Raw genomic sequence first — 23,455 nt, forward strand, 5'->3', positions numbered from 1 at the left:
TGTGGGTTTGTACATGTGTATGTTGGGGCACCGCAGAAGCCAAAGGCATTGGATTCCCCTGGAGCTTGAGTTACTGGCAATTGTGAGCTATGCAAAATGGGTGCTGAAAATCCAACTTGGGTCCTCTGGAAAAGCAACAAAATCTTAGTCACCAATCCATCACTCCAGTCTGTGACTTGTATTTTGAAATGATAGCAAGTTAATATATCTAATGACTTCATTTGTTCAATCCAGGAGTCACAAACACAGACAAGACTGGTAAACTTTCATTGCCAATATTGCATAATTACCTTCCCAAACTAGAAAATTAGCCAAGTCTTTTCTTTCCCAGAGGCACCCATGGATATCTGTCAGAACTATTTATTACTCAGTTGGCTTGTAACGTAACACAGCTGTACTGACTGTCTGAGCAGATTCAAATTTTGGTAAACAAAGACTTTTATAGACTCCAGACCTATGAAATGTCTTACCCAGGACATGTTCCTGTGGAAATGTGTGACATAGACCCAAGGAGTTTCATGTTGTGGGACAAGAAGAACAATCAGATTGGGGAGGTAAAGTCTGATGGAGAGCACTTCCTACACTAGCTAATAGCTAGCATCCATGGGAAGCTATTGTGTTTGTGTGAGCATGTTACAGAGCTGGGGCAGGAAGTAGAGGGCACAGCATCTAAACACAGCAGCAGGAACTGAAAGATGAAGGTAGTGATTATAGTGATTAACAAAGCCTCAGGGCCTGGAGTTCAACAATTGCACTTCACCCATGTCCATGATTGAAAAGAAGTTCACAAAGTTAAAAAAAAAAAGCATGATTCCGTACACTTTTGGTTAAAAAAGGATCTGTAATACATTTAGTCTACATTCTGAACAACCATGTTTTCTACTAGCTTTTCACTGAGATCCTATGAAATCATGGAAAATACTTAGAATGGATGTATCATTATTAAAACTTGTAGAACCTATATGTTTGTGTGAAGGTGTAGGATATAACTCCATTGTGATGATTGAAGGGGAAGAAAATGGTGAATTGTTCTCTTCCTGAAGGATTTGAACTTTTTTCCAGGGACGGCAATTGCCTCAGAGAGATCACATAGGCCTTTCTGTTTCTGCAACTATTTCTCCATTCCTCATTCCACTTTGTTCTGTATCCACCTCTTCTTTCCTTCCTTTGGACAAGCAAAGACATAAGATGACCTCTGACTTCTTGTTAGACCTTGGGAACTGGTCCCACTGGAGAAGTGAGACTCTGGAATGCTGGCAACTGCCTTTGAGATCTATAATGAGTCACTCTTTGGTTGAGGGACTGGTTCCCAGCATACGGCTGGTGGCACATGTGTTTCTTGGTGGCTAGACAATGAGCTCTCTCTCTCTCTCTCTCTCTCTCTCTCTCTCTCTCTCTCTCTCTCTCTCTGTGTGTGTGTGTGTGTGTGTGTGTGTGTGTGTGTGTCTGTCTGTCTGTCTCTGTCTCTGTCTCTCTCTCTAAGAAAAATACATGTATTTGTTTACTTACTTAATGTCCTGACCGCAGTTTCCCATCCTTGCTCTTTTTCTAGTTATTCTCCCACAGATCCCCCTCATCCCTCCCAACCACTCCTCCTCCCTTTCTATTCAGAAAAGGGCAGGCCTCTGATGGATATCAACAAAGCATGGCATATCAAGCTGCAGTAAAACTAAGACTCTCCCCTTGTATTAAAGCTCGTCAAGGCAACAAAGGTGAGGAATAGGGTATATGGGCACAGATGGTCAATCTTTTACTCAGTGTGTATGGGGAGTGCGTGAAGACCCTGAGAACAGCTCCCTTGGTGCTTATTCTCTGGGCTTCAGAGTCTAATGGTGCTCGTGGGGAGCACATTTTCTTGGAGAGTGTTATTCCCATCAGGTCTGAATACTTTTGGCAAGTGTATTTTCATTTTGCATTTTCTTCACATTCTGCTGTGACCTTAGCAAGGCTTGCAATGAGTCTGTAGGCATCTTCACCCAGTGTTCATTTTATGATGCTTTTAAATATGTGAATAGTTTCAAATAAATTAAAAGGCTTACTCTCATCTCAAGTGTTCAAATTCTCCATCTTAATGGATGAGATGAAGAGAGATTTCTGTTTATCTATTTTGGTCAAAAGCAAGTAACTTCACATGCCTATGTTCCTGAAAATGTGGTCCAGATTCTAATATACTGCTGACTCATTTTAAGCCCTCATAATTACATTTATACACATTTATAGTCTCCTGAAACTTGGCCTGTAAATCAGCAACACACTGTTTTATATGCACAGAGAATCTCACACAGAGACAAGTAGAATACATGTCTATATTTATAGACTCTAGTTAATGCAGTCAGTGTTAGCTTATCACCCTTGAGCAAATTATCTTTCCATGTAGCAGTTTCTTCATGTATGTAATGGTTGTAACCATATTGCTTCCATCAAGGACCTGTGGGGACTAAGAGAAAAGAGTCATGGAAAAGAAGCTGAGATGTTCTCTAATGTCTCAAGGACTCACCAGGCCTGGATTTATCTTGCTTTATAACCAAGGAGTAGTTGATCTTAGAAAATAAAAGCCAGATCCTGTGTCTGAGCAACCTCAAGGGGCATTCCATCTTCAGAGCTCCGTAGACTTAGATACAGCCTCAGCTGCAGGGGCAGGCAGAAAGTTCTGCTCCAGAGAGCACTGCCAGTAAGAGCCCTAACGTTACTCTCCATCTGGATGAGTTTCACAGAAACTTGCTCTAAGATTATAGGTGGAACTGTATTAACATGTCTTCTATGTTATCCTAGAGTTGCCTTGAAGGACTCCTTGAAGAACACAGTGCCCTAGATTCTCAGTTGAAAAGTTGCTGTATGGAGCCCTGCTCATGGCTGACCATGGATGCTGTTTGGAACTGCATTCTTTGCAAACTATGGAAAGAAACCAAGTTAGAGACTGAGCCCCGCCTCTGGCTGACCATAGATGCTATGTGGAGTTGTATCCCTTCCAATCTAAGGATAGAAACCAAGTCAGAGATGGAGCGCTGTCACGATGGTTACAACACACGACCAGGAAACTGGACATGCTTCTCTAAGAGAGTGGCTTCATGGTAGGTGAAGGCGTAAGTCACAAACAATGCCACACAAATTTGGGATTATGATTAATAGGGTGATATTTATTTAAAGGGGAAAAAACTTACAGATCACTGTCAGCCCTCTGCGTAACCAGGAAGGAAGTCAAGTCGCCGGCGGAGCAGGAAGTGAAGAGAGAGAGGAGAGGGAAGTGGCCGCTTTTTTAAAGGGAGAGAGACCACGCCCCAAGGGGCTGGTATCTCAGCGGCGATAGGCTGGAGGAGTGGGAGGACCTCCCGTAACACCTCCCCCTTTTGTTTAAATAAGAGAGTTCTAAACCTACTATGAAATTATATACAATAAGTACAAATATCCTATTCTAACTAGCTTAGGTCTTGTATAATAAATAAATTGGCCAAGTCATGAGAGAAAAGTAACTACATCTATATAGTCTTCAACCCCATCGAAGATCTGAGAAGGGAAATAATGTTACCTGGTTAATTAGGAAGTTCAGTAAAACAACTTCCAAAACATGCAACAAATCACAGAGACAACTAGCTACCTAGACAATCACCCAAAGTCACATTAGCAGTGTTGAAGCAACCAACTTTGGCTAAGGCCTAACATAACTGACACACCATTTTCAAAGGCAAGCAACTTTTCAAAACTATCTTACCCTGTCTTGGCAGGATAAGACAGCCCTGTTTTATCCATTGATGCATGCTCTGTATCTTTGTCAGTGGTTGAGGTATGGGCATTTCTTTGCCCCAAGGCCAGTTCTGCCAAAAGGAAAGGCTCCAGGTGGAGTGTCTTTGGTGCTCAACATTCTCTCGGGAATAGAGTGGTGTTGCCAGGAGCAATTGTGTCTCACTACCACAAAACTCTGAGTTAGATTAAAGGCCATTTTCTACAGCTCTTTGAAGAAGTTGAAGACTATCTATACTGAGTATAATCTCTATATATCTAAAGAACCTGATTAGTCTAATTATAAATGACAAACTTAGATGACTATTAGTCTATATAATTCTCAATATCTATCTAACTTAAAGATTAAGACAATAAACAACTGTGAAACAAATGAGGACAATGACCTCCAAATATAAACAATGTACAAATATACATTGCAGTAGGTAAATATATATCAATACACAAACATTATATAAGTATCTTAATCAGAGGTAGAAATGTATACAGCAATATGGTAAATATATACAATACAATATATGTCAATACATAAAAATGTTTTAAACAAGGTAGAAACATGCATGCATCCAATAGTCATTATAATTTAACTTTGTATCAATATACAAGAATCTATACCAATATATTTGTCTAAAAACAGTAACTCACAATTACAAATCTATTATCCCATCATCCCTCTTTTTTTTTTTTTTTTCAAAATGATCCCTGAGCTTATAAAATTCCTCCCCCAACCCTCAATCGTATACTAATTATAATCAACCCCTAAATGATGTCCCTAAACCCAAGGGCAAACTTTACTGGGAGAGGGGACGTCGTCCTCTAGAATTACTTCCAGCTGTCATGGGGGCGACGTTCTTTCTGGGGGATCCTGTGAAAGTAAAATGATGGTTAAATTTCAAGATCAAGTCTTTTAATATTGCCAATAGTCTCTGAGTATTTTGTGCAGGTCTGGCCAAAATGTTGTATAAGATGTGCACCATTTCAGCTAACCAAGTTGGAATTGTCTTGTGCAGCTGGTACCCAAAGCAGGTCTTGTTGTAGCGCTATCAGTATCATGACGTCATATCAACCAGGTGGAGTTGTTGTTATGGGGCCCCATCTTCTTCCTGGAAACTTCAAATGTCACTTCAGGAAAAACTCATTGTTCATTATGAGAAACTTAAGCATTAATCATATAGACATATATATATTCAATGAAAGACATGATAGATATAGTCAATGAAAAGTATGATAGATATGAAGAAAAGCAAAGATGTTTTCTAAACTCATATTTCTTTCTGTCCCACATCATGGCTCTTGACATGAGACAGAAACTCCAGAAACTCTGGGTTTTTCTCTTACTAACAGGCTTGGAATTGGAGAGGGACTGAGCCAGAGTCCAACTTCAAAACCAGCTTTATAAATTTAGAAATATGGTTTAATATTACTTACACAACCCATTCAGTTTTCTTGATATTTCCTATCGGGCAGGTATTTTTCCATCTGTCAGTATCCAAACATCCAGGGTCCCTTGAATTTCTCAAAGATGAGTGTTTTCCTGTGGAGATAAGAACAGAACCCTGCCCCCATTCTATATGTTTTTCTTACCACCTGTATGAACATCATCATTGTGGATGAGTTGTCATTTCTCCTTTCCAAGAGGTTTCTCTTCTTCAAATCGAAACTTTATTAATTTTGATGGTATCCACAATTTTTCTTCTCCTGTGGAAACAAGAGCAAAACCCCTTCCCCAACGTAGCACATCTCCTGGCTTCCACTGAGAGGTCAGCACATCTTTGAAATAAATCGGTTGATTTAGTTCAGCAGACTTTTCCATTATCCAATGTCTCTCTGCTGCTGTCGTTCCTTTCTCATTAGCGTTAAGAAAATTCAAGGTTAATAAAGCATTATGTAATCTATTTCTGGGGGTATTTTCGGTCCCTTTCTGTTTGTTCAACATATCCTTTATAGTACGATTTGATCTTTCTATAACTGCCTGACCTGTAGGATTATTTGGTATACCTGTAATGTGTTTTATATTATAATAATCAAAAAAGCGTTTCATTTTCTTAGATACATATGCTGGACCATTATCTGTCTTTATTTGCGCAGGTATACCCATGATGGCCATAACTTCCAATAAATGTGTGATTACTGAATCAGCCTTTTCTGAGCTCAGGGCAGTAGCCCATTGAAAACCTGAATACGTGTCTATGGTGTGGTGTACATATTTTAATTTACCAAATTCTATAAAGTGGAACACATCCATCTGCCAGATTTCATTTCTCTTAGTGCCCTTTGGGTTACTCCCTGCAGGCAACGGTGTTTGATTATAGAAAGAACAAGTAGGACATCTCTTTATAATGTCCTTAGCTTGTTGCCAAGTAATGGAAAATTCTTTCTTTAGGCCTTTACTATTGACATGATGCTTCTTATGAAATTCTGAGGCCTGCAACACACTTCCAATCAATAATTGATCAATCTCAGCGTTGCCTTGGGCTAGAGGACCAGGCAGACCTGTATGGGACCGGATGTGTGTTATGTACATCGGACAAAGCCTGTTCCTGATTATGTCTTGTACCTGGATAAACAATGAAGTCAACTCTGTGTCATCTGGTATAAATTCAGCGGTTTCAATATGCAAGATAACTCTTTCTGCATATTGTGAATCTGTAACTATATTAAGAGGTTCTTTAAAATCCCTTAGCACCATAAGAATGGCATATAATTCTGCCTTCTGGACAGAATTATAAGGGCTTTGTTCCACCTTACTCAATTCATCTGACTTGTAACCTGCTTTCCCTGATTTATTTGCATCAGTATAGAACGTACGGGCTCCAGTTATTGGAGCATCACGTACAATTCTAGGAAGAATCCAAGAAGTTCTTTTTATGAGGTTAAGTCTACCACTTTTGGGATAGTTGCTATTAATTTCTCCCAAAAAATTAGCACAAGCTCTTTGCCACGGTTCATTGTCTTCCCATAACTTTTTTATTTCTTCAGTAGTAAAAGGCACTATAATTTCTGCTGGGTCTATACCTGCTAGTTGACGAAGTCTCAGCTTACCTTTTATAATTAATTCAGAGACTTTTTCCACATAAGTTTTTAATTTTTTACTTGGTTTATTAGGTATAAATATCCACTCTAAAATAATATCTTCCCTCTGCATTAGAATCCCTGTAGGAGAAATTCTGGAAGGCAATATGACTAGGATGCAGCTAAGATTTGGGTTCACCCTATCCACATGTGCCTCCTGTAATTTTTCCTCAATCATTGTCAGTTCCTTTTCTGCTTCAGCTGTCAGTTCTCTTGGACTATTCAAATCTTTATCACCATCTAAGGTTTTGTTTAAATGAACTATTAGATCAGGTGTTATCCCAACAGCTGGTCGTAGACTGGAAATGTCTCCTAACAATCTTTGGAAGTCATTAAGAGTCTTTAACCGGTCTCTCCTAATTTGTGCCTTTTGCGTTTTAATTTTCTCTAACCCTATTCTGTAACCTAGGTAATTAATAGAATTTCCTCTTTGAATCTTTTCAGGGGCAATTTGTAATCCCCACCTAGGCAAGACTTTCTTTACTTCTTCAAACATCCTTTCTAAAGTATCTTTATTTGAATCAGATAACAAGATGTCATCCATGTAATGATAAATAATGGACTTGGGGAATTGTTTACGAATTATTTCCAATGGCTTACTTACAAAATATTGGCACAGTGTAGGACTATTGAGCATACCCTGTGGGAGGACAGTCCATTGATATCTCCTATTGGGCTGAGAATTATTATAAGTAGGCACTGTGAAGGCAAATTTTTCTCTATCCTTTTCTTGTAACGGTATAGTGAAAAAACAATCTTTCAAATCAATAACTATAAGAGGCCATCCTTTTGGTAACAGAGAAGGCAAAGGAATTCCAGATTGTAGTGAGCCCATAGGTTGAATTACTTTGTTGACAGCTCTTAGATCTGTCACCATTCTCCATTTACCAGATTTCTTTTTTACAACAAACACAGGAGAATTCCAAGGGCTGGTTGATTCTTCAATGTGGTGAGCATCTAGTTGCTCCTGCACCAGCTGTTCCAATGCCTGTAGTTTATCTTCAGCTAGAGGCCACTGTTTGATCCATATTGGCTTCTCAGTTAGCCATTTTAAAGGTAGGGCTGTTGGTACCTCTAAAGGTTTGGTATTTGCTGTATGTTCTTGTACAGCCTGAATGGCTAGTGACCTTTTTCCATAATACCTCATCATATACTTCCCAGAATTATGAGTTCCTGGAACTACAGGAATGTTAATCTGGGTATTCCATTGCTGTAGCAGGTCACGGCCCCATAAATTTATGGCAATATTGGCTATATATGGCCTTAGTCTTCCTATTTGCCCTTCGGGCCCTATGCATTCAACCCATCTTGTGCTTTGTTTTACACGAGATAGGGTTCCAATTCCCAGGAACTGAACATCTACCTCTTGAAGAGGCCAATTCGGATGCCAAGATTCTGGGGTAATGATACTTACATCCGCACCTGTGTCTAATAAGCCTTCAATAAAAGTGCCATTTATACAGACTCTTAGCTTTGGTCTTTGATCATTAATAGAAGTCTGCCAAAATATACGTTTACTCTGTCCAACTGGGTTTTTTGACTCATCCTCCACATGGATTTCATCATTTAGACCAGTATTACTTTTTACAGCAGAAATTGGAGCTTTTAATTTTCTTGGTGAGGCACATTCTCCACTGTGACTGGGAATGACTGGGCCACTGTTGGCTTGGGGGCCTGCGAGAGGCCCCTCAAGGAGTTTCCCGACGGTATCGGGTTGCCTTGTTTGTCTGTTGTTGACCTGCATTCATTGGACCAATGTCGGCCTTTACCGCATCTCCTACATATACCTGAAGGCCTAGGTCTCCTATCTTTGTCATTCCCAGAGGAGATAATATTCCTAGAAATTCTGTGCCTGCAATCCCTTTTCAGATGTCCTAATTTACCACAATTAAAACACCTGGCAGTTTGATGTCTCCTCATTGCTGTGGAAATCGCTTCTCCTACCCAAGATTCATCGTTATAGCTAAACGTCTCAACATTCATCGTATGCTGAATCCATTCATCCATAGGTGCTGATCTAGACTTTAAAGGCCCAATTATCTTTTTGCATTCTATGTTTGCATTCTCAAAAGCTAGAGATTCAAGAAGTATTCGTCTAGCTTCTGGGTCTGTTACCCCTATGTCCAGAGCCTTAATTAATCTTTGTAAAAAGTCAATAAAGGGTTCTCTCTGTCCCTGCCTAATTCTGGTATATGATTCAACCCTTTTTGCTGGATCTTGTATCCTATTCCAAGCATTTAAAGCTGCTTGGTGACATAAACACAGTACTTCATCATCATAAAGAGCTTGGACCTGTGGATCAGCATATTCTCCTGCACCAAGAATTTGATCTTGGGAAACCTCAATACCTTTTGCTCTTCCTTGCTGTTCCATATGTTTGGATTCTTCTCTGAAATAAATTCCAAACATCAAGGAAGGTCCATTATCTAAAACTGCAGACACTAACTGATGGAAATCATGGGGGGTAGCTCTAGCATTAGAAGCCCAAGTCCTTATCATTTCCTTTACGTATGCAGAGTGCAAGCCAAAATTAACAATAGCTTGCTTAATTTCTTTTAGATCATTCATTGCTATTGGCGTCCATCTAGCTTCTCTGACTCCCTTTGAGCCTTTAGAAGTTGACGCTTTGTCAGAATTAAGTATAGGGTATGCTGCTAAAACCTTTGGTAAGCCAGTTCTAATAGCTGGTGTTGGCATTGTATCCTGTCCTTGTGCCTTATTACTCTGTTCACCAGCTCCAATCATTTCTTCAATCATTTCAAGTCTTTTTATTATTGTCTCTTTTGAATCCTTAATCTCCTGACCTGCATGAGTTTCTAGTAAAGATTGTATGGTTCTTAGGAGTGCCATGATCTTCCTAAATGAAAGAATATGCAAAAGAATACTGAAACCTAGTAACCAGTAAATTAAGTTATCCCCATAGTCATATAAACCTTGCATGATATAACCCATTGTATTGGTAACCAGAACAGTAAAATTCGCGTTGGAAACGAGAACTGCCATATTACCTATTATCCAGCAGGTGGCGCTGTTGCCAAGTCTCGACGAAAACACGGTCCTGTTTCAGAGTCCGCCTAGTATTTGTTAAAAACTGGAAAATGTAAGTTGCTCAACAAAGTAAATGTAATTAAATCAATTCCAGAGATGGAACCAGAAACCTAGAATCCAGGGGTAGAGAAGAGCAATCTGGAAGCTACTTATGCCTCCACGTGACAGAGTCACCCTGAGGGGTTGCAGCTTTCAGCAACCGCGTGCTCTGGTTCGCGCCACTTAAGAGCTGTGCTTGCAAGGGAGATTTGAAAACGACTCAGAAAAGAGCAAATCACGCGGGCAGAGACTACGCGGGCCTGTGGAGTTTAAATCCACAGGCAGCGACTGAGGAAGCAAGGGCTCCCGCCAAGCCGAACAAGCGCCCGCCAAGCCGAACTTGCGGCCGCCAAGCCGAACTTCCGGCCGCCAAGCCGAACTCGCGGCTGCGAGCCGGGAGAGGTTCTAAAACCAAACGTCGGGCGCCAAATGAAGGCGTAAGTCACAAACAATGCCACACAAATTTGGGATTATGATTAATAGGGTGATATTTATTTAAAGGGGAAAAAACTTACAGATCACTGTCAGCCCTCTGCGTAACCAGGAAGGAAGTCAAGTCGCCGGCGGAGCAGGAAGTGAAGAGAGAGAGGAGAGGGAAGTGGCCGCTTTTTTAAAGGGAGAGAGACCACGCCCCAAGGGGCTGGTATCTCAGCGGCGATAGGCTGGAGGAGTGGGAGGACCTCCCGTAACAGGTAGGTACAAACTCTTGAGGGATATGAAAGACTGTCCGCCAGCTATAGAAAATCAGAAAGTGGATAGAGAGATTGCTCAGTGCTTAAAAACACTTGCTACTCTTGCAGGGGGCCTAGGTTTGGTTCCCAGCACCTTTATGGTAGTCTACATCATCCCAATTCCAGTTCCATGAGATCCATCACCTTCTTCTTCCCCCTTGGCCTCCAGGCATAGACATGTCACACATAATTCATGGAGACAAAGCACTCATCACATAAAAAAATACAACAACACTGTACATGCTGGTTTAGGAAGTCAGGAAAATGCAAGGACACAGCTTGCAAACTGGGAAATCCTCCTCCTCCTCCCAAGGTCAGGCCTCCTGCTGGAGCTTGAAGCTGGCAGATCACTGGCTAAGCTATATCCTATGGTTGATGTCCCTCAGAGAAAAGAACAAGCGCACAAGATATGGGAGCAGGGAAACAGCCCGGGCTTCCCTCCCTTTCCAGGCCTGGGAACACGAATGTGCTGGCTGCTTAAATACCCTAAAAGAAAGCAGTTGGACAGTAAGTCCTCTTGTATTCCATCCAAAAGGACCACGTACACAGTGGGAGCAGTCTGCCATGGGAAGTGCATGTACTGCCAATCCCACTAACACAAAGCCCTATGAGTCCACCATGAAAGTATTACCATTCCAAGGGGAGCACAAAGACCAGGCGGTGTGAGGTGCTATATTCCAGTAACAGCATCTGTGGGCCAGAAGCCCTACATTCAGAGACCAAGGCATAGAAGAAGAAGAAGGAAGCAGGGCATGATGCCCCCCCCCCCATTTTAGCCTCCAGTCACAGAAGCAGAAGGGAAGGCCTCCCAGAGCACCAACAGTTCAACACAGCTGCATCTTCTTCGGCAACATCACAGATACACGCAACTGTGTGCCTGGGGTGCCGAGTAATAAGGTTGCAGCTAGAACTGTGAAGATGCTGCTCCTGCCTAGAAGGGTGCAGAGCCCCCTTTTCTCTTTGCCCCTCTTTAGCTGGGTCTGTGTTCCCTTTTACTCTTCTTGGGATGTGATTCTAAGAAAATCAATGCTTTATTGCTCCATTCATCAGTGTGCTCATTTTGTAACAAAACACGGAAAGCTCAACCCAAACACATTTTAAGAAGCAAAGACCAGCTACATTTTCTTTCTTCAATTAAAAAATTTGCCAACATTCTTTTCTCAATCATATTTCCCAAAGGCTTAGTACTTGGCCAGAAACATTTTCTCTAGTCTAAAATTTGGCACATCTGACTGTATAGTCTTCAAATATGCCAATTTGGCAAACATCTTTTTGAAAAAAAAAGTAGAAAATTGGAAAAATTGAAGTGAGATGTTGTAAGTCATGGCACTGTGCAGAAGATAATTCATTTCAGGGATAATAAATCTATAAAAAATCCACACTTATTTAGAATGGATTGTTTTCCCAGTTAGGATTTTACAAGTCTAACATCAGCATAGAAATGTGATATGCAAATGAACATGAATTAGTAATATACAAAGATGCAAGTTTCCCAATTCTGTCGAAAATTCATTATTTTTCTTATTATTTATTAGTTTTAGATATCTCAAATAAATGCAAAATACCCCTAAAAATCCATATATTGGAATACATTATGAAGCTGTAATTTACATGAAAATAAACTGCCCTTTCACACAAATCTGTATACATGTATACAGTGTTGGTATAAATAGCAAAGAGCTTGCTGGAGGTTTTCACTAGCTTTGTGGGAAATCACCAGGAACCAACGGGATTAAAGGATTTCAGTGTCTCATATTCATTCACATAGATTGGGTAGTTAGAGTCTGACATATATGTCCATAAAAACAGGTATGTTGGCTCTGTATTTATTATGTGTAAAATGTAAGGTGACAACTGAGAACTCTACAGAGATAACCAATATAGAATATAGATTTGCCACATATATGTATGCATATATGACAAATACATGTAATACAAAGTGCCAGCCATATAGTTCCAATTCTTTCTTCCTCCAGTTTCTGATTAATGAAAACATTTCACTGTAACCTCTCAAATTCCCATGTTAAAACGTTATGCAGTTGGAAAAACTGGAAAATATCATATTGCCATTCCCATTTGGAAAGATAAAGCAAGTGTCTTGCTGTTTGTAAATAATCCTAATTTTTCAAAAGTCCAGCATTTACTATATACAATAGATCTCCATATTCTTACACTGAGCACACAGGTACTTGCCTGGGAACGTCATTCTGCAGAAATAAAACCCCAGTTACTGAAGTTAGTAACAAAGACAGTTGACGTTCAGAGTTGTCTGTGAGCTTCTAGGTTCCCTTTGAAAGCACAACTGTCATATTCTCTCCGTGACAGTTCCACAGACCATGTGGAACTGTAAGTCTTAACTCACAGCACTGATGATTTAGACAGCGACCTGTCTCACTAGAGGTGTGAGAACCCTGTAAGTACTGCTATGGGAATAGCATTGAGACCTAATTCCCTGTACACTTCTACAGACTCCAGACTTCTTAGCACGTAGCCTTCAGTGTCTTCAATGCAGTGTATCATGGGCCCTACAGCATGTGCACTGTCTGTAAGACACGTGCCCAGGCAAAACATATTGGAACGAATTTTTCACAATCTCTTAGACCTGAAGACATGGCACTCTAACACTGGTTCAAGAATGCCCACCTCACAACAGAGCCTTTTCTAAAATCTGCGATCTATGGACAGCTAGCAAACTGACTGAGTGGACAGACTCTTGACGTTATTACTAGAGATAAAAAGCCAAAGCCATCCATTTAATACCATACTGGTTTAAAAGCCAACAGGCCCTGGTGTGAGAGGATAAATAGAGAAAGAGATTTCCTCTACTGATACTTCAAAGCCTCTGCAACATCTGGAATCTGGTTCCATCGGAGGTATTCCTCTAAGAAGTAAGAATAAACGGACTTTAATAGGGCAAACAAGAGTCAGGTTTCTTACAGTGTGTTCTCCCCGGAGGGAAACAACACAACACATCGGACTAACCTTTCTTCACTTCAGCTGCACTAATTAACATTTAGTCATGGATTCCATCTTGAGCCTGATGAGGTCAACGCTACAGCTGTTTCCACTGAGGGGGAAATATGCTTCCACGTTTTATAATCCCAGTCTTTGTTAATTTGGGAAAATAGGTCAGACTGACTGCTTTTGTGCCGGCGTTATTGATACAAATTACATATTACATACACGAATCAATTCACACCCACCCTACACTGCGTGGAAATCAGTCGTATCATACCAACCAGGCTGTCCAATGCCAACTCTATAAAAACACACTCTTCACCCCCTTTTATTTTTATCAGGGGATAAGGAGACACCAAAGAACTTATCAAAGACATAGGCTGTGGCTTTGGAGGCACAGTTTCAGGGCTATTCTAAGATTTACGTATGGATTAGACAGACTAAACCGGGTAGGAGCGGATAGCCAAGAAGAATGAACACAGCAAAGTGAACAGATGTTGCAGATATTGAACACTCTTGATGACCTGGGAGACAAATCCTCGGTCCACAGGCCAGACATGTGTACGTGGTTGTTTGGAAGCAAAGTGGAGACACAGGACTGTAATAATTCTTACTTGGGCATTGAGAGATTTTTTTTAAATTGAAAAGACTTATTCATAAAGCAGTTTTGCAAGGGAATTTATCAGATAATCCTCTGGGAACAGAATTTGAATGGATCTCAAGAAAAGTTTCCATCACAAGATCCTTATAAAATTAGGCTCATCTCACACGGTCCCTGACAATACCATCTCATCAGTTCCAGCCAAATCAGGAGTCTCATGGGCAAATGAACCTCCTGTGGCCATGAGCACATGCATACACACACGTGCACATTGGTTTGTATCTGTGTGCAAACGTGGTGTCACTGTCTGTGTAAATGATAGCCAAAGCAAATGCTTGTATTCTCAATTAATGTTTTTAGCCAGAATTGAAGGAGATCAAAACCTGCTGTCTTCACTTTCCCCCACACGAAACAGCAATAATTTAATCAAAACAGAAAATTGATCTTACCTGGAATGACTTCAAAAAGGAATTTCCCTGGGCTCTCTTCATTGCATGGATGCTCAATGACTTTATTTCCAGGCAGAAGAATAGTACCCTGTAAACACAAATTCCCCAAATGTCATCATAAGGGCAAGCTCCATGCAGCAGCAAACTGAGAATCCAAGTTGTGTCTGTGACCCAGTAAGTGGCCACGTTCATCAAACCCACTCCCATTTATGATAATCAAATCCCACAAGTCATAATGACATTCATTTACACTTAGTACATATTGTTGAATATCTCATGTGTGTTAGACAACATTAACTTTGGGTTCATTTTAAGTATCAGTCTATAAAGTGTACTGCATGCCAGCAAATTTATTGAGCATTCTACCAATCCTATAATATCTCACGGTTGGTATAATCTTAAGGAGTAGATATTATTTTTTTCCATTTATAACCATAAAAACTCAAGATGAAAGCATTAAAAATAACTTATGCCAAAGTTCAAATTAGCCTTTTATCTTGCTAGAGTTGGTTATGTGCCCTCTAGACTGGAAACTTAATATTAATGCAATATTGTTTGGCATTAGATCGCCTGGAAGAATAGAAAGCGTGAGAATTCTTCAGAATCTAAGTGTATTAATGGCCATTATGATAAAGTGAGGTTGAAATTTTATCTCGTGCTCTCTTTAGCACCCTCCTTGCCTTCCACCATGCGGCAACACTGACAGGATATTGGTCCCTTGCAGTTGGGCTCACAGCCTCCTGAATGTGAACCAAAAGGTTTCTGCTCGTTATAAATTTTCCAGTCTCAGTGATTCTACTATAGTAGCACAAAATGGACTGAGATGTTTTCATTATCCCTCTTATCTGATTTTTCTCTCTTCAATGAATCATTTCCACCAGTAAAGGCAAACATAAATATCTACTGCATTTTTAAAAGGTGTCCTTAATAACTCAATCCATATTATATCCTATTTTGTCTTTATCTAGAAAAATTTGCCTATACTGAATCATTTATTCACACGTACCACTGTAGCCTTGTCTTTGCACCTGTGATTGAGGGCGCATGCCCCTTTTAAGGTACATGCTTGATGAAGCTCAGTTCTCAATGAAGTATCAAACTATTGACTGCTGTTTCTTTTCTTTTTCTTTTTTTGTGTGTGTTTTATTGACATGGGGTCTCCTTAAATAGCTCTGGCAACCCAGGAACTCACTATGTAGATCAGACTGGCCCTGAGCTCACAGGCATCCACCTGCCTCTACTCTCCCAAGTGCTGGGATTAAAGGCATGGCCACTCAACTGGGCTCTGATCATTATTTCTTGAAGCACCTCCTTTTCTTGCTGCTTTGGTTTTCTCTGGGTTTCTCTCTTGCATCTCTGTTGGTGGAGTCTCAGTTGCTGACTCTGGCTGCCCTTATGACATAATTTTCCAAAGACTTGTCCACTGAGTCCATCTTTTCTAACAATTCTTTATCTAATCGTTCACATTCACCCACATTGATGACTTCAATAACGATTAGACATTCAGCATCAAGATGTCTCTAATAATGACTCTTGTCATCTCAGAGCATGTTCGACATTTCTAACTGCATTATTTAAGAAGGTATTTTAAACTCGATTAAATTACATTAAAATTAAAATGTAATTGCACCTAGTCCTCACCGTGAGTTCCCTAGCAGAGTGCCTACCAGCATCCTTCACTCAGTTGCAAAAGCTACGGCTATGGAAGCTATTATCTGCCTTCCACCCTTAGTTTACTGCCAGCCCTCCTCTGTGCCAGGGAGTATGATCTGCTATGCCAGTGTACCCCAACCTCTTCATTGGGTTCTTCGTAATGCTCTTAGCATCTCCAATCTGGTTTTCAGTGCAATATGAGTATCCTTTAGAAACAAAGGTTTAATTTCTCCTTTCCACCATAAAAGTACCTTGTGACATTTTTTTTTCTTCTAGAATGAAGACCTGGATAGCTTCTTCTGACCCATTTCTTTTCATACCCTTTTCTCTTCCTAAGCTAATTTTCCTTCATCAAACTTTAGCTTTTCCTGTGGTTTTTCTATGACCTAGCTAACTATTTTTTTTTTTAGAAAAGTTATCATGTTCCCATAATACTAAGATATTACCTCTCTGGTTATTTGATAGACATAACATTACAATTACATTAATTGATTCTTAATTTGTGACTAATGCCTAGCATTTCGAGCATATAATTAAAACTAAGTATTTATACTTGGACATATATATATATATATATGTATATATTTACTGTGAGTAAATGTGCACTGTTAGTGTAATAAATCCATATTCTAGCTAGAGAAATGTCTAGGTGGTTAAGGGTATGTATTGTTCTTCCAAGGACATGAATTTGCTCCCCAGCACACTTAACAGGCAGTTTACAACTGCCTGAAACTCCAGGTCCAAGTATCCTATTCATCAAGCCTCTACATACATCTGCATATGGGTAACAGGCACACATAATTAAAAATAAAATAAATTATAAAAATATTTTTAATAGTCATATTCAAAGTTGGCTGGACTCCGAAGTCCAGAATTTTGCCCTTTATGTTGTATCATCTTCTCTTTGCCATCTGAAGTAATACTTCGTTCAAGGAATCTTTTCCCAACTCTCACCCTATCCAGTTTAGCACAGAGAATGACTGTCATCAGTGAGTTCCTCCAGGGATTACAGAAAGCCTACATCTTGTTTTTAAAGCATCAGACTTCCCAGGGAGTAACACCCTCTCTGTTTCATTAATTTCATTAACCCTCATGACACTTTCTGATGGGAATGACACTGTGATTTTCTGGCTGGGATCTTGAGACACACAACAGCCAGGGTGCAAGTGTCCATATTTTCTCTTTCAGCGTTCTCTACTGTACCGTGATGCTCAAGATGCTGCACTACAAACTGGAGATATCGAGAAGAAGACTCAGACAGGGGAAGGGAGTATAACATTTCTGATGGTTTAGAATAGGTGGCAATAATTACACGCTAATAGTTAGCATATTCAGACTTAAATTATATTTATATTCATTTCTAATGGTCATATCCTTTACATCTTGTGCCTTTGTAACTTCAAAGTGGAGTATGATAAATACAATCTTTCATAGTATGGCAGCTTAGAGTCGGTAAAAGAAAACAAAGTATGTTTGCAGTTTGATTTCAGCTTAACTTGCTCTTAAAAAGAAATCTCTAGTTAATATCAGACCAGGGAACCAAAGCCATAAGAGCTTAGAGCAAGGCTAGATTCTGTTGAAAATAGACATGAGGATTATTCCGTTGGAACAGATTGGAAAAAAAGTATGTCTGTACAGTAAAGATGTACACACTTCGCTAGTTTCTTGAACACAATTATAAGATTATTTTTCTAGCATAAACAATAATCATGAAAGCTTAAAGAAGAAAGTAGTGTCATTTTGAATTTCTGATGAGATTTTTTATTTGAGGTGAGATAAGGAAAATAAATATTATTCAATAGTTTTCATTGTGGCCACACAAACTGATTCTTTTATATTTGTATCAAGTAATTTTGTTAATTTATTCAGCTAAAGCTAAATAGTGCATAACTATTTGCAGCCCACTTTAGACTTGAAGAATAAAATGACAAGAAAAATTAAGTGAAGAAAGTAGTGTTTGGATGCCATACAGCATATTTAAGAATTACTCAAAGGAGACATAAGGGTATAAAATTAATTTATACAAGGCCTTGTTATTAAAAGCAAACTGGATACTCGTATACTTAAGAGAAGAACAAGGTTGTATCTACAAATGCTCTGGTCATACGATGGCATTTATAACATTGGTTTTGGGTTTGAGAAAGACTGTTCTGGAGTTAGACAGGTAATGTGGGGTTCCCCTCTATATGCTGTGAATATGCTTTATTACCATTGGATAATAAAGAATCTGCTTTGGGTCTAAAGCAGCACAGAATAAAACAAGGCGGGAATTCCAAGCAGAGACAGAGGAGGAAAGAAGGCACTGTCAGAGAGATGCCATGGAACCACCAAAGGAGACAGGCACCGGGCAGAACCTTACTGGGAGGCCACAGCCATGTGGCAACACACAAATTAATTGAAATGGCTTAATTTAAGATGTAAGAGTTAGTTAATAAGAAGCCTGAGCTAGTAGGCTGAGCAGTGTTTTAATTAATACAGTTTCTGTGTGATTCCACTGTTGCCAGGTCTTCTCCAGCACATGGTCATTTTACAGCATTTATTATTTCTCATAGGAAAATAATTGTAAATGTGATGTCTTCAGAAGGTGAGAAAATACAAATGAGGGCTTAGTAGGCTGTGTGTGCATGCTTGCGTGCATGCATATATGTATATGTGTATGCATGTATGTGTGTGCCTACATGTGTTATATGTAACAACAATCATTAAGAAGTTATGAATTTGAGAGGAAGTGAGGGAGCAGAGGAAGAGCTGGAGAGGGGGATAGAGGATTGGGAATGGTGCAAATAACACCTCCATATATAAAATTATTACAAGGGTTTTTAAATTTAAAAAGTAAAAATTTGAAGTAAAGTCTATGGTAGAATAAAAAGAAAGGGAGGAAGAAGGAGGGAGAAAATCGGAGGAAGAGGGAGTGGGAAGAATGTGGTGGGAGGGGAGGGTGTTGTTACTTTGTGAATTTATGATTTTTTATGAAACAAAAAGAAAGAGGGAAAGTGTCACTGCTGTTAAATATTTATTAGGGGAAAAACTCTGAGACCCTGGGGTAAAATAATCCAATAAGCCATCATCAGTGGACCAGAAAAGTGGTGGTAAAATAGCCCCACATAAGCCGCATTTTAATTAAACCCTCTCTGCAGTTAACATTCTAGTGTGCAGGACCCAGAATTAACCTTGAAAGGCAGCGTCTAGCAGCTAAATCTACACCAGACGAACAGAAGACACTGACTGCAGTGATCCCAAAGGTTTGCTGATGGCTAAGGAAAAGTGTTTTTAAATTTCTTCAGTGCCATGCCATTCGTTTTCATATTAAACCTGGAAGCTGGAAATGGAAGAAAAACATGCTGCAGCTGGAGAGAATCAACTCAGGGTTGCTTTAACATTGAGCGTCTTTCTAAGAAAACCCATTCAATGTTACAACTGTCACCTTGAAACTACATTAATATTTTCTCTACTTGCCAAAGAAATCCCAAATGAACATACTATGTGGGGGGAAAAGCCCACAGAAATAGTACTACTCTTCGACTATACTGATGGCTATTATTCTTTAGTTTCTTTCTTTTTTCAGAATTCTTAGTTGGCAAGAATATTACTTTTTTAAAAAAATATAAAAACTGAAACTGTTATGTTCTAAACTGTTTCAGTTAATTCACAGAATTAAGGATACAGCATGCAAACTTTGTTACTCTAGACACACATATCCTTGCACTTGGGAACTGAGACCCTGCTGGGTATGCCAGCTTAAACATGTGCAAAAATGTTACCCAAGCACCTGTGTACAAGGAAATCAAGTACAGATACAGACTTCTTTTTACTTACTTATGTCTTTCTTGTCAAAACAAATAAAGAAAAAAAATACCAGTGCCAGGAGACAGTGTCAGCACAAGACAGCTGGCCCAGGCCGCACCAAGAGACAGCATCAATATGAGGTGTATGAGGTGGCTGGCCCAGACCATGATAGGAAACAGAGTCAGAGTGAGGGGGTGGGTCCAGGCTGCGCCAGGAGAGAGCAGTGACCTCAGAAACTATCAGACTGTCAGAGCCTCAGCCTCAGCTCCATGTGCACCTAGAGGGGTGAACATCTGAGTCTTGGGCCCTTATATACCTGGAGGAGCGATCACTGTGGGCTCAATTCTGCCTGCACCTGAGGGAACATTCAACAGAGCCACGGCTCCCAGCTATATTGGAGGTAGAGGGATGCATCCCTCCAAAGTACAGGCTCCACCCTTACTGATTGGAAGAAGAGATGTGTAGTGGCATTTCATTTGCATTTTAATAAATAAAGCTTGCCTGAAGATCAGAGAGTCAAACAGCCCCTCTGGTCAGCCTTACTACCAGGCAGTGGTAATAAACATCTTTAATCCAGGTAGCCACACTAGTTGCCGTAAAAACTGGGAAGTGCATGCCTTTAATCCCATTGGCGCATGCCTTTAATCCCAGAACTAGAGAGGATTATAAAATGGGAGGAGACGGCTCTTGGGCACAGTCTCATTCTGAGATTCCTGGAGGTAGGATTGCCATTTTCAGACTGAGGTCTAGGTGAAGGCCAGTGGCTGGCTTTTTTGCATTTCTGGTCTTTAGGTTGATCCCCAACGTCAGTTTCTGAGATTTTATCAAGTGTCTTCGGAGACGGGTAGACAACAGGGTAAGAATAACTCAGCAACACAAAAAGCAATACAGGACCAGCAGAAGCTAGTGATTATACAACAGTAAGACCTGAACATCCCAACACAGATGAAGCATAAGAAAGTGTCATTAAAATGAAGATGATTGAGGTCCTTAAAGAGGAAATAAAAAAGACAAGATCTCCTGAGTAAATTGAGAAAGTGTGTGTGTGTGGGGGGGGACAGGGAAGAGGGTGGAAGGGGAAAGGGGAGGAGCAAAGGGGAATGGGGAAAATGTATAGCACAGTCCTATCAAACAATTAAAATGAGAAGGATTAAATATAAATAAATACATAAATAAATAAATAAAGACACCTTTGTTTAAAAGGAAAAGAAAAAATACTGCAAGTACCCCTACTCTTCTTGCTTAGTAAAATACCTTCAAGAGAATACCTGAGATTGAAGGTTGAAGTTCAACAGTCAAATATTTCACATCTCAGAAATCCTTTTGCTCTCATAGACGTTCTCCCAGGATATCATATGATATGAGATGTGAGTTCCAGGAATCTACCCCAAGTTACTCTGACGTTATTGATTCCTTTCGCTACTTTGATTAGGTGCTGACCACTGTGATAAAGAGGCTTCACTTCCAAACACTCATTCCCAGCATGTAACCAGAGACAGCACAGCCATCTAACGAAAACCTGCTTTCATTTCACTTCCATTAATATTAATATTCCAATCTTCCCACTTCCCAAACACACTGAACAGTGAGCCTTTCCTGCAACAATTCTGATGGTTGCTGCTTTTTGTTCGCTGTGTAGGAAACCTGGGGCCTTGCACAGACCTGGCAAGCTCTCCACCACTGAACTACATTCCCACCCCCCTTGGTTGCTGTTGTGGCAACCTTGAATTCCCTACATTAGTGTTGTAACATGACACAAGCCTGAGTTTCCTTCCATCCCTTTCTGAGGCCAGATAATGTTTTAAGAGCTAACAATGGACAGAGTAAAGAAAGTGTATCTGTGCTGCCGTCTGTGCTTCTAACATGTTGGTGAGGAAAACATGCAGACATAAATAAATTATTTCACAGTGTGAGTACTATGCAATTAATTAAGATGAGGTGTGAGATTTGGAAGAGTCCGGGTGCCTGCTTTAGAACTACTGGCCAGGAAAGTCCTTTCATCAGCTGACGGCTCTGCTGAGTCCTGAGCGCTGAGAAACACCTGCCCACATGAGAAGGAAAGGAGAATGGCAATGGTTGCTGGGAGGTCGGGTGTGGCTTCACTTCATCTGGGTTTTAACCTCAGTGCAGTCAGAAGCTTTGAAGGGTGTTGCGCACTAGATCACAGAATTTGTATTTTTAAAAGAAAAGTTTTATCAAACTGATAGCAGGCGAACTCTATAGGAGGGATGAGAATAGAATCAAGACTTTTCATGAGTTCAGCACACAGATCAGCAGCCTCTAAGTGGAGGAAGAGAGGAATTGGATGCAGTGTGTTTAAAGGGAGATGGGAGATGCTGTCATTAGCTATGAGGCTTAGAGAGAGAGATGGTGAGGATAATGGCCATACCCTTGAGAGGCACAGAACATGGGTGATCTCACGTGTTGCAACAAGGAAGAGGGAGGGAAGGGGAAATAGAGCGGGAAGAAAGAATTCAGCTAAGGACATGTTTGAAATACCTTCTCTACTGCAGGGAAATCACAAACAGGAATTGCATGTATAAATGCTAATATCCAAAGAGAGATTCAGGCTGGAAAACTTAGTTTGGAAATTCATCCATCCAGAGTTATAGCTAAACCAATTACCATATTGTGAAAAACTAAGGTGAGGGAGAGATAAATTGGCAGCTACAAACAGGATGCTCAGAGAATGCTTCCAGCTAGAGTATCTCCAGCAGAGAGAGGTCCCCAGAGAAGGTTGGAGGGATGAGAGAAATGGAGAGGAAGCCACAGAACCATAGAATGCAAGATGAGAAATCGCTGTAAAAACAGTCGCCCAGGTCAATGATGTTGTATGGTCAAGTGAGGGCATAATCAGAGAGCTAGCAAATGGATTTGGCCAGAAGGAAGTCATGGGTCAGCGTAACAAAAATAGTCTCATTATGGTGGCAGAGAAGTAATGCAATTCCGGTGTGTGTGTGTGTGTGTGTGTGTGTGTGTGTGTGTGTGTGTGTGTGTGTGCATTTGCGTGCTGCAGGACACATCCTGGAAATGAGCAAGCAAAGACAGTTACTCTCAATGACTCTAAAAGTTGTGATGTAACAGGAATCAGATCTATGAGTGGGTCGTTAAAGGGTGCACCTCTGTGTCCTTTTGTCTTAAGAAAGGGTAAAATGCAGTAGGTTTATCTGATACTAAGAATATTTCTAGGAAGGAGAAATGATAAATAACCTTTCCCCCCAAAAAATTGTTTTTTGAGAAGCCCATTCCTTCCAGCTGATTTTCCCAGCAGGTGCAATGCCTCCTTCCCTTCCATGCAGGCAAGGATCTGTCTCTAGGCTTTTGGTTACTCTGTTGCTTCACTCTCTGTCTATTCCTGAACTGATGCTATACTATACTAG

At 40.2% G+C, this 23,455-nt stretch overlaps 1 protein-coding gene across 4 annotated transcripts in view; it reads right to left on the reverse strand.

The window, feature by feature from the left end:
- Arhgap24 (Rho GTPase activating protein 24) overlaps positions 1 to 23,455 on the reverse strand; it is a 391,351-nt gene that overhangs the window by 205,610 nt on the left and 162,286 nt on the right. For all 4 annotated transcript variants that reach the window (XM_075942976.1, XM_075942978.1, XM_075942975.1 and 1 more), the window contains exon 3: positions 14,637 to 14,724. In XM_075942976.1, coding sequence (XP_075799091.1) covers positions 14,637 to 14,724 — 88 coding nt within the window. The remainder of the gene's footprint in view (positions 1 to 14,636; positions 14,725 to 23,455) is intronic.

This window comes from Microtus pennsylvanicus, chromosome 12, assembly GCF_037038515.1.
Source record: "Microtus pennsylvanicus isolate mMicPen1 chromosome 12, mMicPen1.hap1, whole genome shotgun sequence".
Lineage (NCBI taxonomy): Eukaryota > Metazoa > Chordata > Mammalia > Rodentia > Cricetidae > Microtus > Microtus pennsylvanicus.